The 17,298-nt window shown below is 36.6% G+C and overlaps 4 protein-coding genes across 8 annotated transcripts in view; 3 read left to right on the forward strand and 1 right to left on the reverse strand.

The window, feature by feature from the left end:
- Nucleotides 1-17,183, forward strand: part of LOC103145461 (myeloid-associated differentiation marker homolog) — a 22,631-nt gene extending 5,448 nt beyond the window's left edge. The window contains exon 4 of one of the 2 annotated variants that reach the window (XR_001663443.1): nucleotides 16,588-17,183. The gene's annotated coding sequence lies outside the window, so the exon portion shown is untranslated. Of the gene's footprint in view, nucleotides 1-13,724; nucleotides 13,784-16,587 lie in introns of those variants that run through there. The other variant, XR_001663442.1, reaches the window with a different exon arrangement.
- LOC103145462 (lipopolysaccharide-induced tumor necrosis factor-alpha factor homolog) lies at nucleotides 293-7,578 on the reverse strand. 4 transcript variants are annotated; one of them, XM_016676782.1, is made up of 6 exons: nucleotides 7,371-7,387; nucleotides 4,596-4,690; nucleotides 3,578-3,896; nucleotides 3,321-3,356; nucleotides 951-1,095; nucleotides 293-828 (listed from the first exon to the last, which is right to left on the reverse strand). In XM_016676782.1, exons 3-6 carry the CDS (start codon nucleotides 3,879-3,881, stop codon nucleotides 723-725), a joined length of 591 nt encoding a protein of 196 aa, XP_016532268.1. In that variant the 5' UTR covers nucleotides 3,882-3,896; nucleotides 4,596-4,690; nucleotides 7,371-7,387; the 3' UTR covers nucleotides 293-722. The 4 variants fall into 4 exon arrangements, with proteins under 4 accessions (XP_016532268.1, XP_016532267.1, XP_007562974.1 ...); XM_016676781.1 differs by lacking the exon at nucleotides 7,371-7,387 and adding an exon at nucleotides 5,293-5,739; XM_007562912.2 differs by lacking the exon at nucleotides 4,596-4,690 and having other exon boundaries at nucleotides 7,371-7,578.
- On the forward strand, nucleotides 11,680-13,679 carry LOC103145463 (myeloid-associated differentiation marker homolog). Its single transcript, XM_007562913.2, has 2 exons — nucleotides 11,680-11,974; nucleotides 13,032-13,679. The coding sequence occupies exons 1-2, from the start codon at nucleotides 11,708-11,710 to the stop codon at nucleotides 13,638-13,640; spliced, it is 876 nt and encodes a 291-aa protein (XP_007562975.1). The 5' UTR covers nucleotides 11,680-11,707; the 3' UTR covers nucleotides 13,641-13,679.
- On the forward strand, nucleotides 14,692-16,578 carry LOC103145465 (myeloid-associated differentiation marker homolog). The gene is made up of 2 exons (XM_007562914.2): nucleotides 14,692-14,987; nucleotides 15,919-16,578. The coding sequence occupies exons 1-2, from the start codon at nucleotides 14,721-14,723 to the stop codon at nucleotides 16,501-16,503; spliced, it is 852 nt and encodes a 283-aa protein (XP_007562976.1). The 5' UTR covers nucleotides 14,692-14,720; the 3' UTR covers nucleotides 16,504-16,578.
- Nucleotides 17,184-17,298: the final 115 nt, after the last annotated feature.

The following is a 17,298-nucleotide window of genomic DNA, read 5'->3' on the forward strand; positions in this document are numbered from 1 at the left end:
AGCAACATCAGATTGTTACCTTCACATTCACAATATTCCATTACTGTAAATGCAAACAAGGAAATCTTATGTTTTTTTTTCTTTGCATTTGCTGCTCTATTTAGTCATGACATGAACAGGATTATTAATAATCGTAAATACATAGACAGAAAGTGAAAATATTGGTGAGAAATCAAAGGTTTTCTCAGGCCATTGAAACAAATAGAATAATCTTTTTACATTAAGAATGTTATGGAATATATTCCCAGAGCGGGAAAATTCAGGTATTTAAATCATTTTTACATTGCTGGCAATAGGTTTGCACACAACCATTATTTGAAGACATTATTGGGATAATGGCTGCACAATACAGTTGGTATTACTATTGGCTTACAGCAAGAAAGTCCAAAGTTTGAATCCCTGCAATGGGTCTGTCTGCATGGAGTTTACATTTTCACCTCAAAGCACAGGTTTGTTCTTTCTGGGTACTCCCGACTTCCTCCCATAGTCCAAAAATATGATTGTTAGGTCAAATGGACACTCTTATGAATGGATCTGTGTATGTATGGTTGTTGTCTCTTTGTTGTGATGTAAATCTTTTTTTTTTTTTTTTTCATTTCAGCAGAAAAACAATTTCATACAATTTGACAAAAAAAAAATAAAAAAAATCACAATTTCCAGCATAAGGCATGTGACAACCTAAATGTTAACTCTTATTTTCCCAGTTCCTTGTGGGACGAGTTTCACATCCGTTTGTATATGTAGAGAACCTGCTGGCACCTTGGACAATGATGCTTCACATCGTTACAGGAATCAAGGCAGAATGGGATACAGCAGCAAAGCCAGCACCTGTACGGGGAAATGGAGATTGGATTCTGTAAGATTTTAAGCAACCTGTGGTTATTTGTATTTGAATGAAATTTGACTTTAATGTGTTCCTTTAAGATGTTAAGTATTTAGCAGGTTTTTACCCCACAAAGCACAATCCTCCACACACAAGCCAGGCCAACAATCCTGCTTCTGACTCTGTACTGGTGATCACAGTTTCCTGGCAGTGGGGACAAAATGTCTGTCCAGGAACGTCATATAGAGCAGTTGATATTGCCACGCGAGTTACTGAAAAGCACAAAACACACTGAGATTAAAAACAAAAAAATCTACAAATTGTTTTATGGAGTTTGTTGTTATATGTATGGTTTAATTTGTCCTTTGCCTTTTGCTCTAAGATAATGGATTTATTTTCATTAGAAGCAGAAAAAGAAGCTTAGAAAATATTTAAATAAATCATTTAAAAATGTAGAAGACGATGTATTATATAATTTACATGAAATAATTTGTACAAACTGTGCATAATTATGTATGTACACAAGTAGAAGTTGTCAAATATGACTGCTCAATCATTACTGATATTCATGAGTTTTTGGAGCTGCCCTTTTCCTGACCCTAAACCTGTACAAGTCCTAGATGAAGGTCAAATCTACAGACTTCATAGATCATAATTTTTTTAACTTGTACATACTAAGGAGAAGCACTGACCTCTAGTGGATTCACAGAAATCTGCATCCTCACTGCAACATCAGTGAACATTTTTTGAGGCCATAAATTTATCTTACAGTTTTTCTCAGCCACTTTGCTGCATTTTTTCTGACAAAATTCAAATTCTCAAAACGACTTCTTCAGTTTTCAAATCATGTTATCACTTGTGCACATCAAAGAAGCAATTTTCTGTTCCTGTGAGCAAGTTGCAAATGCTTTTGAACATTATGCAAGTGATTATGGACAGTTCTCTGATTTTTCCTACAGTTCTTCAACGTAGATAAATGTGTGGAACATTAGATCAACCAATGATCAACCAGTTTTCTGAACTAGCGTGGAGATGCATGTCATGAATCATCAACTGGCAAGTATATACTTTATATAGTGAGAACACAACACCATGTTACATTTCTGACAATGGAAGGACAAGGAACTGGACAGGTCAACAGCCAGAGAGAAGAAGAGGAGGAAGATGGGTGGGACTGTGGCAGAGGATTTAGGAGGGAAAACGGAGGAAGAAGCAGAGGACATCTTCCAGGATCCATCATTGCAACACCAGGATATGGTTTGCAACCCACAACAAGACGCTGATGAAGTTCCTCTCAGGAATGAGGAGCTCCTACTTCTCAATTCTTCACCCCTTAGTGGATTGTTTCTCAGCATGGAGACAGAAAGCATAAGAAGACTGCACTGTAATTCCTACAACTCTGTCTTGTTTTCCTTAAGGAGATTGTCTCATGTTCTGTTACGGATTCTGTCTTTCCTCTATCTCTTATCTGCAGGGTATGGTGGCAGCTTACATAACAGTGTTTAAGTGTGACTGCCGTCAGTCGTATGTAAACAGACTGAAACTGATTACACTACCCTTTAAGGAGGGTACAGATTGCAGAGAAGAATAACAAGCTAAACTTTGCCTCTCTTGGTTTTATCCATAAGGTGAGCTAAGTGTGGCCCCAGCGCTGGACGGTGAATGTAACGCTGTATCTCTATCCATTTGTATGACATGTATGGCTTGTAACATTTGAGAATTTTTCTGCATTAAAGCCTGCTTTTATATATAACCAAATCTCAATATTTCTCAAGGTAATTTACACTGAGGGGTTCTGGTCGGGTCCTGAAACTGGTTAACGGACCTGAGTGGAGCACAGAGACAGAAATGAATGGACTCCAACAGTTTGTCTGTCAGCAAATTACAGCAAAAGCATAAACATGAATCATGTCCAGTCTCTTGCCGTTGATCTCCCACCGTTACAATTTACAATTCTTGTCATCAAAAGATTAGCCACAGTTTTCATTCGAATATCTCTCCAGAGTACACAGCCATCCTGACAACACGACTAATGAATTTGACTGTCTTAGTCTAACAATGAAATGAGTACTTGACATTCTGAGGCACTGACATGTTTAATGATACAGACAATTAATTTTGAGAGATGAACTCAGGATTATGTGAGAGAAACTGGAATTTGAAGGTAGCCCATGCTGTTTTGCACGAATTATTTTTAGAAACAATTCGTGCAAGACAACATTTGAACAAATGTTGTTCAAATGTTGTGTAAATGTCAAAAATGATTCAATAAATGCAACCAAAGCCACTGAGAAAAACGGTCCCACTGCATTTTCTAATGAAGAAAATGGATTTACAAGATTCCTAACATGTTACCATGAGAGTACGGCACGTGATCTAAGCTAAACTGGCCTGTGGCAGGAAGTTCTGCACACTTTCGTTTTGGCACACAGCAAGAGGGAAGCAAATGTTTTTTTCATTTCATTCTGCAGCATTTTCCTGGTTGAGTCTGCCTCACCTGTTGGTTGAACAGGTAGAGGAGCATAAGCAACACCTGTGAGATGACAGAAACGGTTCAGCAAAACAAGGAACAAATCATCTCAAAACACCATCAGTAAAAAATATGTGCATTTGTACAAAGATCTCCATCAACAAGCACTACAGTGTGCTTCTATACATCTTAAAGCCGAAAGTTTTCAAGATTTTAAGAATCTTTGTTCAAAGTTATGTAGAATATACTGCTAAACAGAAAAAAATTAATAACTGATCACTTACCTCCATGTTGTCCAGCAGGAGCAGCAGAGAAACCTGGTTGAGCAGAGAAACCTGGTTGAGCAGGGAAACATTGTGGAGCGGAGACGCCTTGTTGAACGGGATAGCCTGGCGGACCGGAGACGCCTGGTTGAGTGGGGAAGCCTGGTTGAGTGGGGAAGCCTGGTTGAGTGGGGAAGCCTGGTTGAGTGGGGAAGCCTGGTTGGGTGGAATAGGTTGGTGGTGCGTACATCGCTGGCTGGCCGTAATCCATGGGAGGGCCAGGGTACGGTGGAGCCGATTCTTGTGTGTGGGATCCTTTCTCCATCTTCAGAAATCTCACCTGTAATAAAAACAAATATTCCTCATGTTGTGCGCACAGGAGGAGCAAACAAATTAAAGCAAACTCAGCATAACATGATTTGTGAAAATCTTCTTGAGCCGCAGGAACAGCTTTCTTTTGAACTTTTAAATTAAACGTGAACTGCCTTGATTTGTTTGACTTTTGAGTAACAGAGGAGTTTCATATTTTGTGACAAAATTTGTTTGAAAACACCCGGAGCCGAAGATGGTGGGACGAAGGTGGGATGGTGGGACAAAGAGAAACCTATAGAGTGTTTTCACCACTCTATAGTCTGTCCTGACAGTAGAGTGGTGAAAACAAAATACCTCGTTGGAAACGGAACATTTTTCACATTTAACATTTTAATCACAATAAGGATGAAAGACCTCCAACATCCTCAAACCGTTGACCACACAGCATGCAACTGATTGACACAAACAGAAAGTATTTGATACGTTGCGTAGGAATGGCGGTGACTCTCGAGAGGCGAATGCATATTAGAAATAAATCTAATATAAATGTCCAAAAAGTAAAGAGAAAAGATCTTTTCCTTGCTTAAACACAGAAAAGGCCACCGCCACCTGAACGTGGCAAGAACAGAAAGCGATCAATGACAGTCATCAGGGTTGCATTAAGGAACCTTACCTCCTTCTGCATCTACTACCAAATAATCTCAGCAATACAATAATAACCACTTCCCTTCTCTTTTTTGTGCTTGCCTGGACCGTAACCTCACTTCTGGCACTTTCTCAAATAAACTTTATTTGGTGTCTGTAATAGTTGCGGTGTGGTCTCTGCAAGAAAGGTGTTCATGACTCCATTTTTCAGTCCCTAGCTCAACAACAACTTTCTGTCACTCGAACCCTCAGTTTCAAGATCTAAAGGTAAAAATTCAAAATACTATCTAGAAATCCACTCCATGTGCTCTCTCCATAGTTTCCACAAACACTTTTATTACTTTACTGTCATCAAATTCTTAATCTTCATGATAGGAGCTGGAAGTTACAAGGGAAGAGCGTTAAAGTTTCACAACATGGAGAAACGCTGAAGTCGAAACTCAGCGTTAGTCATGAACAAAAGTCCTTTAGTTGGTAGGAGGTTTTAGAGGTTTCCTGTAGAAAGCTTACTCACAACTGTGGAAAGTTATGAGCTTTACCCAGCTTGCTCAGACAAGCAGCTTAAACAGACTAGGTTTGCATAAACAGCCCGGATAAATGCCCTTATAAAGCAGCCTCTTTCAGCACGATATGTATCTCCCTGTCCCTGTTTTGGTTTGGCAGAGACGGCTTATGTTTACAGCACTTACATAATTGTGTATATCAAAACACCAAAATGAATTAACACCACAGTAGCAGCTCAATATTATTGGGTAAATATGAAATAAGTTTTAACTTACAGGTTAATTTGAAGAAAAAACAACAACAGAAGACAGTCTTCTGTTCAGTCTTCTTGGTCTTGAGCGATAAGAAAGTGCAGGAAGTCCCAGTCTAAATCAGATTAATGCCGTCTGATGCATCTGACGCTAAATCTAACGCAACTGATTGCATTTCCTAAAACTATAGTTCCGCCCTTCTCTTTTTTTTTTCTCTCCTCCTATGAAGCAAGAACAAAAGATCTAATGCCATGTGAACCTCAAAGCCTTTCATGCATACATGCACAGAAAATAATCCAAAATATATATTTTTTACCAATCCAAGGTTGTCTTTGATAACATTTTTGCCTTCTTAACTATTTTTTTATTAGTTGAATTGTCACCCAAATCTAAGTAAATAACATAGAATTAAAAACTTTATGATCCCAAAAACATAGCTGAATACTGTCGTTTTTATTTTTAAACTTAGCTTTTCACTCCCTCTATGTTAAACACCTGCAGTATAAATACAATGCTTTTGTTCTTGCCAACTTCCCCCTGTGGTTTCACATCCGTTTGTTCAAACAGTGTTACTTGCTCCTACTGTGAAAGAAGCACGTGTAAATGTGGCCTAAATCAATTGAATCTTTCCACACGTTTCAATCAAAAGAAATAATGTTCACTTCCTGAAGTTTCTATGTGCGGAGAAAGATCATGAAAAGTATTTACACACAGGTTACAAATCAAATCATTTCTATTGGAATTCAAAATATTTGAAATATAGATGAAATTCTTGTGCTTGGTGCTCTGCCTCATGCAACAATAAATGGTTCAAAATCATTCACGTGTACAGAATTAAGTTATAACGAACTTGAATTGCATATATATAAAAGCCCGTTTCTGCCACTCTGATAAAAATAAATTAAAAAGTTTTCTCATTATAATGAGATAGTATCTCATGTAGTATATTTCTGTTTATTTTTATATATTTATTTTTAACACGGGCAGATTCTATTTACTAATGTTCTTCAGAGTGTCAGCATATGACTGTCTCCAAAATGTCTGCTTGGATAGTAAACTAATATAATCTATATCAAATATGTGGTTTGATCCTTTACGGTTGTACGAAAGTTGTGAAATTAGAGAATACCAGTAATATTGAAATGCACATGCAGTGTTTTTCATCAGCCTGAAGGGGGAGCCAGAGCGCAAAGAAAAAGATGAAGCGGAGTGACTAGTGAGCCATAACGCGGTTTCAAAGGGATTTTAGCTTTAGATTTAAGTCATTTACTTCCATTGTGACATTTTTAAGCTATTCTAGTCCCTCAAGCATGGCTGCAGTTTTTAAAACCATAATATAATAATGTTTTTCCATGAAGTTAAAATAGATTTTTTTTTTTTATCATACCACTTTATCAAACAAACTTGTTTTTGTTGTTGTAGTTGTTTTTGTAGGTGTATTTTTTGGAACAGCAGCGGTATCTTCAGGGTTCCTCTGCTACAGTCAGAGGGTTGTCTTTAGGTATTACTGCTTTATTGTATGCTGACCTTTTCTTTTTAACAGCAAATGCTGCAAAGTCGGAACTTGCTGGCCAAGGGGGCAATTTGATGGTTTGGTTTCACAGTTGGACAGGAAATGAGGATGCAATCAGCCTGGAAATGAATTCATTTTAATGCTTAACCTTGTTCCATGTTTTATCTTGAAAAAGATTATCTTCTGCTTCTCAGTAATACAAGGTTTGATTTTTTTAATTAGCTATTTGTCACCGATTGGGCTGCCATCAGACAGAGCAGTGATAAAGCGTGGTCCAGTGACATTAAAAGCACAAGATTTAATCCACAGCACAATGACGTTAATTTAAACCCAACTCTGATGTGCATGTGTTGCAAGGCTTAAACTGTGTGATGGGCAAGCCACACAGGCTAAGATCCACACCTCATCATAGGTTGGCTTTCACTTTTGTTTGTTTTGTAGTTTAAGTATTAGTTTGTTTTGTAGTTTAAGTATTCCTTATATTATTTTCTACCACCTTACAATGTTTATATGGAGGGCACACATATTAACAATGCAAGGTTGAAATTCAACTATGTTGTATTAATATTGTTTTCTGTGTTTGAGTTACCTGGGTCTTTGGTGTTTAGCTCCCCCTTCCTGGCAGGCAAAAGGTGTGGCAAAGGGCCGAGTTTCCTGAAGTACTGCTGATGGCCTCATTGGCCTGAACCACCTGTGTCATGCTGGGGGGTGGTTTTGGGGGTTTATTTCATTGTTGGAGATAGTTGTCAGGTGGCAGCCATTTTGTTTCCCCCTATTGTGTCCATATGGTTTAGCTAAACCTGAAAACAAACTTTAGGGAGAACAAAGAACAGAAAGTACTTCAGCATCGTGGGTGTGCTCGACTCAGTTTGTTTTTAGTTTCAGTTCTTCAAATTTGTATGTGGATTTCCAGAAAAATGTTCAGTTAAGCTCTGTTTGGAGAGGGAGAAAAGCAAAGTTCAGCATTTATACAGTCACTGGTAATTACATGCCAAGTTATTAAATATGATCATGCGTAATTTTAAAAGGACTATCTCAGGCTATTGCTGGCTTCCCCAACTCTCCACCTTATCTCTTCTTGATCCTTTTAAAGGTGAATTAATGGAGGGCTCGGCAAAGACAAGCAAAGATTTATCTGCTCAGTGACTCATTCAGATCAAGTCCAATCACAGCCTTTCTTTCCCAGTTTGCTCACTGGGGGAAAGTCAGTGTTTTACTAAAAACTGGAAGAGTGTGTTTTTGCATAAAGCATGCAAAAAATAAAAACTATTTTTATGTCCTCAAAACTGTGGAAAGATATCACACTAAGCTACACTAAGCTCCTGATCAACACAAATGACTATTTTGATATGATTCATATACTTTTATAAAACACTATGTTGGAGAATCCACTTTTGAAAGAGGTTAATTGAGTTTAAAATCTTTTATCTAGTCTGAAATTGTTTTTGTTTCTCTGATGACAGACGGTGCGAAAACTACAAGCCATGATGGATTCTGACTGAGATGGTTCAAGGAAAAAGAAAAAAAAAACATAATAATCGTCTTCAGAATTTTAACCTATGCTCAAGTTTTGCAGCCCCTACACTAGCTCTGCGTAGCTCAGAGAAAATACTTTAAAATGCTTTTGTTGGTACAGAAATCACTAAATGACTTTGCATCAAAATACTTAAAGGGGGTCTGAAGGATAATATATTTTTTCCTGGCATGTGGTGCCATTTTATAGCACAATCAAGTATGTTATTACCTACAGTTGTTACAAAAACCCTGTATATATCAAACATAACTTAAAAAATAATTTAACACCTAACCCTATTACTTGATGATTTTGATTATGGCATTTGGCAAATTTGAATGTTTTCAGCTTATTTGCAATTGTCAACATAACTGGTTATAGAATTATCACATAAAGTGGCCGCCTTGTTGCTGGATATGCTATTCCCTACAAATAGAGTTGACTTGATTTGATATGTTATTTGTTTTTTGAAGTTTTTAATTTGATTGCTTTCCATTTATATTCCTCAATTATAAACTCTGCATTGAACTGTTATCCTCTCAGGTAGTTGAGAGACAAGCCTTTGCCGCAGTCAAACGGATGACTCACAAATACATTGTGTTATTCATTAGATACTCCACAAGAGCAAAATCAGGGGAAATGATTTAAAACCGTTTTTTGCTAAAACACATGTTGATATTTGTTGTAAATTAGAACAATGCAGTTTCACACTTTACCGATCCTGTTTAGGAACTTCTGTTATTGTATTTTTCTTTGTTGCCAAATGAACCCATGAGGTGCTAACAGACTCTGTTCCAGCTGGTAAAGCATTGACGTCGACAACATGACAGAGCAAATGTGAATAAAACATACAGTTCCACATTTAGTTCCTCTTTGTGTGCATTAGCTTTACTAAGCCCTAAATCATTCTGTCAGCTAGTATCCACTTGTGTCATCTCAGATTGATGTGCACAGACTGTTATGGTAGCTTTGGTGCAGGTGCATATTTTATCCAACTATATAATTACATTTAGCTTGAATTTGATTGACTTTAAGTTAATATCTGGCCAGCAGTTCTGAAAAAAATATTTAAATCATGCTGGACAATTCAAATTTCCAGTTTCAACAAATGCATTTCAGTGAGTTATAGTCCAATATTTGCTCATCATTTGTCCCACATTGATCTAATCTTAAATGTGGAACAGGGCACTTTTATATCCCTTGAGAATAACACAACAGAGAACAACTTATCCAAGGTAATCATAAGTAATGGAGATAGACTATGCTCTTTGGAATATGGAGGATGGAGGCCAAATGCTGCCATTAATTAGCACTCTGCAGTCATGAGACATCAGCTACTACTTAGAAGAAATTATCCAGTTTCAAGAAATAGTCATCAGTGTTGAAAAATTATTCATGGATCATTTTATATATTTAACAGCGTTGTGTTTGCTAGCAACAAAAATGCATGACACATTTATTGGACGAGATACTTTTATATATAAAAACACATTTCTGTCAACTTTTTATGAAGACAAAATTTAGATAAATCAGAATTCTCTGACCTACTGATTTTTTTCTCCTTTAGACAAATACACACATGTATAATTAGGAATAAAATGAAAGCATTATTTTAGACTTAAAGGTTATTTCATTCAAACCAACCTAATAAATAATTGTTTTTAGTCACATTTTAAATTGTTGTTGATGTTTAAATCTTTTAAAACATGTTTACATAAGGTGTGTAATAATAAATGAAATAATTCAAATTTATTTCACTAATTCAATTAGAAAGCTAAAATTCACATTTCAAAGATATGGATCTGACTTTTATAGTCAAACCTTTAGATTTGGACTTTGGTATTCTTCCTGTGGCTTAATATTTGCATACTAAGCTAATAATATTTGTTTCCAAATGACTAACCTTTGTTGAGAAATGCAATGTTGCTTTTAAGAAATTATGAATCATCTCAGTTTGCAACTTGAATTTATCAACTGATTAATTTTTCAGCTTCCTTAGTTTTTCACCTCTGCACATTATCGCCTCTTCATCTTTATCTGCTCTGATGCAAAGGTTCAGCTCCCATGATGACTTAAGATGATTTGTCAGATTCAAAGTGCATGTGGGTTGGAAAGTTATTCTTTATCTCTCACTGTGGCTTTAAAGTTTGTTTGTTTTATACATATATATGACAGGGTGTAGTTCCCATTGGTGTGTTGAAACAATTTTTTTATTTGAAGGGGAAGAACTGATAAGCAAATGTTATTTTGTACCTATTAAAGCAGAACTGCTGTGAGTTTCAAAGCCGACAGAACAGCAGGCCGACGGCAGTATCACAGTCAGGATGGTTACGCTGGATGTTAAGACGCTTACGGTACCTGTGGGTATTTTGAGGATACTGGCAGTCGTTTTCACGTGCGTCACTTTCAGCTTGGTTGCATCTGTGGGCCATATAGGCGGCTCATTTTGGTCATGGTGCATGTTCTCTTGGTGCTTCTGTTTCTCTGTCACCCTCATCATTCTGGTCCTGGAGTTCACCAGCCTCAGCTCGAAGCTGCCCATCTCCTGGGATGATTTTACCACCGCTTTTGCCATGTTGGCCACCCTAATGGTGAGTACCGATTATTACAATTTTGCAGTATATTATTGTCTTGTTTATTTAGTTCTTTCTCATTGAATACTCTTTGTGGTGCTAAGATATAAAGTGTAGAATTTGCCGAAACAGTATTATTTTAATACAACATGCAAACTTTGATAAACATAAAATTGAATATGATTATCAATGTAGATAAATGTAGATTGTTTCAAGTTTAACAATCTAAGCAGGTTAATGTTGAAAATTATAAGGGATATCATTAAATATCTGCGACAGACTGGGGACCTGTCCAGCGTGTACCCTGCCTCTCACCCGGAACGTTAGCTGGACATAGGCACCAGCAACCCTCCCAGTCCCACTAAGTGACAAGGGTGTATAGATAATGCATGGATGAATGGATCATAAATATTAAATGCTCAGTTAAACTAAACTTAAACCCACAAAAAGAAAGGCATAGTGCATACGGTCAATGCAGCAAAAGGAACATAAGCAGGACAATTAACTTGCTTGAGTGAATAAAGGTTAACTAATGTTGAAAATACAATTCATGCTAAATGTATTTCAGCAAAATAAATTAAAATTAAGGAAAATGAATAACCTTAGAAAAATCTTAGGGGGAGGAGAGACAGGAAAAGAAAAAGAACATAGCAAAATTGTATCAATAGAAATGAAAAATAAAGACAAATTTAATGAATAGTAAAAATGTATACATTTTAATAGAAAATATCTGGATAGTTTATACTACATTTTTAAACAATTTCTGTTAGATTTAATGGTGTAATAATTAGTTTAATGTGTACNACAGAACAGCAGGCCGACGGCAGTATCACAGTCAGGATGGTTACGCTGGATGTTAAGACGCTTACGGTACCTGTGGGTATTTTGAGGATACTGGCAGTCGTTTTCACGTGCGTCACTTTCAGCTTGGTTGCATCTGTGGGCCATATAGGCGGCTCATTTTGGGCATGGTGCATGTTCTCTTGGTGCTTCTGTTTCTCTGTCACCCTCATCATTCTGGTCCTGGAGTTCACCAGCCTCAGCTCGAAGCTGCCCATCTCCTGGGATGATTTTACCACCGCTTTTGCCATGTTGGCCACCCTAATGGTGAGTACCGATTATGACAATTTTCTTGAATTAATCAGAATTATGAGGGATATTAGAAGATTTTTTAAAATTGTGTCTGTGTGTTGTTGTTTTTTTTTTTTTTACTTTAATAAATGCTAATTAAACAAAAAAAAAATTAAATCCCCAAAAGGAAAGATCTAGTGTGCACTTTTCATGCAACAATTCACACAGAAACCTCAAAAGAACATAGAGAAAATAACAAGGACAATACTCGAGTAAATAAAGGTTTTAAAATAAATGTTGAAACTAATGTTGAAATTCATACAAAATCTATTTTTGCAGTATATTATTGTCCATTTCATTTATTTAACTCCTTCTCATTGAATGCTCTGGTATAAAATGTAGAATTTACAGAAATACTTCAAACTACTTACAGTATTATTTTAATAAAACATGCAAACTTTGATAAACATAAAGTTGAATATGATTCTTAATGTAGATAAATGTAGATTGTTTCAAGTTTAACAATCTAAGCAAGTTAATGTTGAAAATTATAAGGGATGTCAGATGTTTTGTATTTTGTTGTTGCTGTTTTTTTTTACTTTATTAAATGTTAAATTAAACAAAATTTAAACTCCCCTAAAGAAAGTTATAGTCTGTACTTCTACAACAATTCAGACAGGAAGGTCAACACAGCAAAGGGGAAATAATGAGGACAATAAACTTGCTTGAGTGAATAAAGGTTAACTAATGTTGAAAATACATTTCATGCAAAACATATTTCAGGAAAATAAAGGAAAATTAATAACTTTATGAAAATCTTAGGGGGATGGGAGACAGGAAAAGAAAAAAAATATACATTTTAATAGAAAATATCTGGATAGTTTATACTACATTTTTAAACAATTTCTGTTAGATTTAATGGTGTAATAATTAGTTTAATGTGTACCTCAAATGTTTTTTTTTTCTTGTCAGTCTATACCATATATTTTATCTATTAATAGCTCATCCAAAAATGTATTATACTTGTAAATACTGCTCAAGCTTAGCTCTGTGTCGATCCAAGCATTTAATATTTTATTTATCATCCATCCAGGTGCTCACAGCGTCCCTCCTCTACTCCATCATCTTCACTTGTAGAACATGTGGTGAACACACTTGTAGTACTTGTGGCAAAGATATTGCGGCCTGCGTTTTTTCCTTCCTGACCTTCATCCTCTACGCTGTCGAGGTTGGACTGACTCGGGCCAAGCCTGGTGAAATCAGTGGGTTTCTCTCCACTGTGCCGGGCCTGCTCAAAGTTCTGGAGGCCTTCGTGGCCTGCATCATCTTCATCTGTGTGGACCTTTTGCGGTACAACTTGCTTCCAGGTCTCCAGTGGTGTGTTGCTGTCTACTCCTTTTGTTTCATTATTTCCCTCCTCATCATTATTTTAACTATCGGCCGCCTGCTGTCCCGCTTCCCTGCACCTTTTAACAAAGTTCTGATCGTCTGCAATGTGCTGGCCGTGCTAATGTACATCACAGTTGCCGTCATCTGGCCTTTCTACATCTTTAAGTTATATCCCAGACCAAACTCCTGCCCTGTGGACTGCGAGTGGAATTTGGCTGTTGTTATCACTTTCATGACGTATTTCAACCTGATTGCTTATATCGTTGACACAGTATATTCTTTCAAGTTGGTTTTCTTCACCACTCCAGCATAAGCACATAGTTGCATTGATCTGAATAAGGAGATTTTGTTCCTGCTGAAACTTTGCTTTTGTCAAATTGTAACATGTATTCAATAGCATAATTACAGTGTGATGTCTTTGTATTTTACACGCCTACCTGCTGATTTCCATTATATTTAAAAACATAGTTATATTATGAATTATGTGACTAGTTAATTACACTTTCGGATCTATTTGTAACATTCAGCTAAAATCATGTTGTGCAGGCTTTCTTCTAAAGGGCTGCAGCTGGTGCATGTTGGTTTAGACACATATTTCAATCCTGTGAGACTAAGTGAATCTCCATTCCCAGAGTTGGATCCCAGCCCATAATACATTATGTTTACAAAGGTGTGTCAAAGTGCAAACAAACCAAAACACATCGCAACTTTTGTTTTTGAATTTACTTGTCCAAAGTAACTTTTTCTGAGTGGTAAAATAAAGGACCGATAGAGGAAGCACTAAAAACACCGAGGAGACACTGATTATTGTTTTTAGATATATATATCTTCAAAGGACCTATTATGCAAAATTCACTTTTTGCACATTTTTGTACTTCCGTTTGGGTCTCTACTGCTTCTAGAAACATCCAGCTGACTTCTTTAAAACAGGTCTGAAAGCATATTTGTTTACTCCAGAATTCAATCAAAGAATCACGTGAACTGTCCGCTTGATCACAATCTAAGCATGCTTTGAAGCACTATTCTTCAATAGCATAATATTTTTTTTAATAGTTTTAAAAAATGTATTGTAAAATTTGCTTATTTGTATACAAGATTTTTAAGTGCATGATGTAATGATGTCTCTTTTTAAGTAAAGCTTAAATATTTTATTTCAAATTTGAATTCCTGTAAGCACTTTGAACTGCCCTGTGTGTTAATGGTGCTGTACAAATAAACTTGTCTTGCCTGTTAAAGTTAGATATAAAAGGTGCATCTTCTCTGTGTTTGTATCAACCTATAATATATAATACTACATTTTCTAGATAATGCGATACTGTTTTTGACCCAATAATACAGCCACTGATAATAATGTGANACAGAACAGCAGGCCGACGGCAGTATCACAGTCAGGATGGTTACGCTGGATGTTAAGACGCTTACGGTACCTGTGGGTATTTTGAGGATACTGGCAGTCGTTTTCACGTGCGTCACTTTCAGCTTGGTTGCATCTGTGGGCCATATAGGCGGCTCATTTTGGGCATGGTGCATGTTCTCTTGGTGCTTCTGTTTCTCTGTCACCCTCATCATTCTGGTCCTGGAGTTCACCAGCCTCAGCTCGAAGCTGCCCATCTCCTGGGATGATTTTACCACCGCTTTTGCCATGTTGGCCACCCTAATGGTGAGTACCGATTATTACAATTTTGCAGTATATTATTGTCTTGTTTATTTAGTTCTTTCTCATTGAATACTCTTTGTGGTGCTAAGATATAAAGTGTAGAATTTGCCGAAACAGTATTATTTTAATACAACATGCAAACTTTGATAAACATAAAATTGAATATGATTATCAATGTAGATAAATGTAGATTGTTTCAAGTTTAACAATCTAAGCAGGTTAATGTTGAAAATTATAAGGGATATCATTAAATATCTGCGACAGACTGGGGACCTGTCCAGCGTGTACCCTGCCTCTCACCCGGAACGTTAGCTGGACATAGGCACCAGCAACCCTCCCAGTCCCACTAAGTGACAAGGGTGTATAGATAATGCATGGATGAATGGATCATAAATATTAAATGCTCAGTTAAACTAAACTTAAACCCACAAAAAGAAAGGCATAGTGCATACGGTCAATGCAGCAAAAGGAACATAAGCAGGACAATTAACTTGCTTGAGTGAATAAAGGTTAACTAATGTTGAAAATACAATTCATGCTAAATGTATTTCAGCAAAATAAATTAAAATTAAGGAAAATGAATAACCTTAGAAAAATCTTAGGGGGAGGAGAGACAGGAAAAGAAAAAGAACATAGCAAAATTGTATCAATAGAAATGAAAAATAAAGACAAATTTAATGAATAGTAAAAATGTATACATTTTAATAGAAAATATCTGGATAGTTTATACTACATTTTTAAACAATTTCTGTTAGATTTAATGGTGTAATAATTAGTTTAATGTGTACCTCAAATGTTTTTTTTTCTTGTCAGTCTATACCATATATTTTATCTATTAATAGCTCATCCAAAAATGTATTACACTTGTAAATACTGCTCAAGCTTAGCTCTGTGTCGATCCAAGCATTTAATATTTTATTTATCATCCATCCAGGTGCTCACAGCGTCCCTCCTCTACTCCATCATCTTCACTTGTAGTGCTTGTGGTGAACAGATTGCGGCCTGCGTTTTCTCCTTCCTGACCTTCATCCTCTACGCTGTCGAGGTTGGACTGACTCGGGCCAAGCCTGGTGAAATCAGTGGGTTTCTCTCCACTGTGCCGGGCCTGCTCAAAGTTCTGGAGGCCTTCGTGGCCTGCATCATCTTCATCTGTGTGGACCTTTTGCGGTACAACTTGCTTCCAGGTCTCCAGTGGTGTGTTGCTGTCTACTCCATTTGTTTCATTATTTCCCTCCTCATCATTATTTTAACTATCGGCCGCCTGCTGTCCCGCTTCCCTGCACCTTTTAGCAAAGTTCTGATCGTCTGCAATGTGCTGGCCGTGCTAATGTACATCACAGTTGCCGTCATCTGGCCTTTCTACATCTTTAAGTTATATCCCAGACCAAACTCCTGCCCTGTGGTCTGCGGGTGGGATTTGGCTGTTGTTGTCACTTTCATGACGTATTTCAACCTGATTGCTTATATCGTTGACACAGTATATTCTTTCAAGTTGGTTTTCTTCACCACTCCAGCATAAGCACATAGTTGCATTGATCTGAATAAGGAGATTTTGTTCCTGCTGGAACTTTGCTTTTGTCAAATTGTAACATGTATTCAATAGCATAATTACAGTGTGATGTCTTTGTATTTTACACGCCTACCTGCTGATTTCCATTGTATTTAAAAACATAGTTATATTATGAATTATGTGACTAGTTAATTACACTTTCGGATCTATTTGTAACATTCAGCTAAAATCATGTTGTGCAGGCTTTCTTCTAAAGGGCTGCAGCTGGTGCATGTTGGTTTAGACACATATTTCAATCCTGTGAGACTAAGTAAATCTCCATTCCCAGAGTTGGATCCCAGCCCATAATACATTATGTTTACAAAGGTGTGTCAAAGTGCAAACAAACCAAAACACATCGCAACTTTTGTTTTTGAATTTACTTGTCCAAAGTAACTTTTTCTGAGTGGTAAAATAAAGGACCGATAGAGGAAGCACTAAAAACACCGAGGAGACACTGATTATTGTTTTTAGATATATATATCTTCAAAGGACCTATTATGCAAAATTCACTTTTTGCACATTTTTGTACTTCCATTTGGGTCTCTACTGCTTCTAGAAACATCCAGCTGACTTCTTTAAAACAGGTCTGAAAGCATATTTGTTTACTCCAGAATTCAATCAAAGAATCACGTGAACTGTTCGCTTGATCACAATCTAAGCATGCTTTGAAGCATTCTGTAGAAGCAAAATATTTTTCTTTAATAGTTTTAAAAAAATGTATGTATTTGCTTATTTATATACAAGATTTTTAAGTGCATGGTG

This window comes from Poecilia formosa, unplaced genomic scaffold (assembly GCF_000485575.1).
Source record: "Poecilia formosa unplaced genomic scaffold, Poecilia_formosa-5.1.2 Scaffold142, whole genome shotgun sequence".
Classification (NCBI taxonomy): Eukaryota; Metazoa; Chordata; class Actinopteri; order Cyprinodontiformes; family Poeciliidae; genus Poecilia; species Poecilia formosa.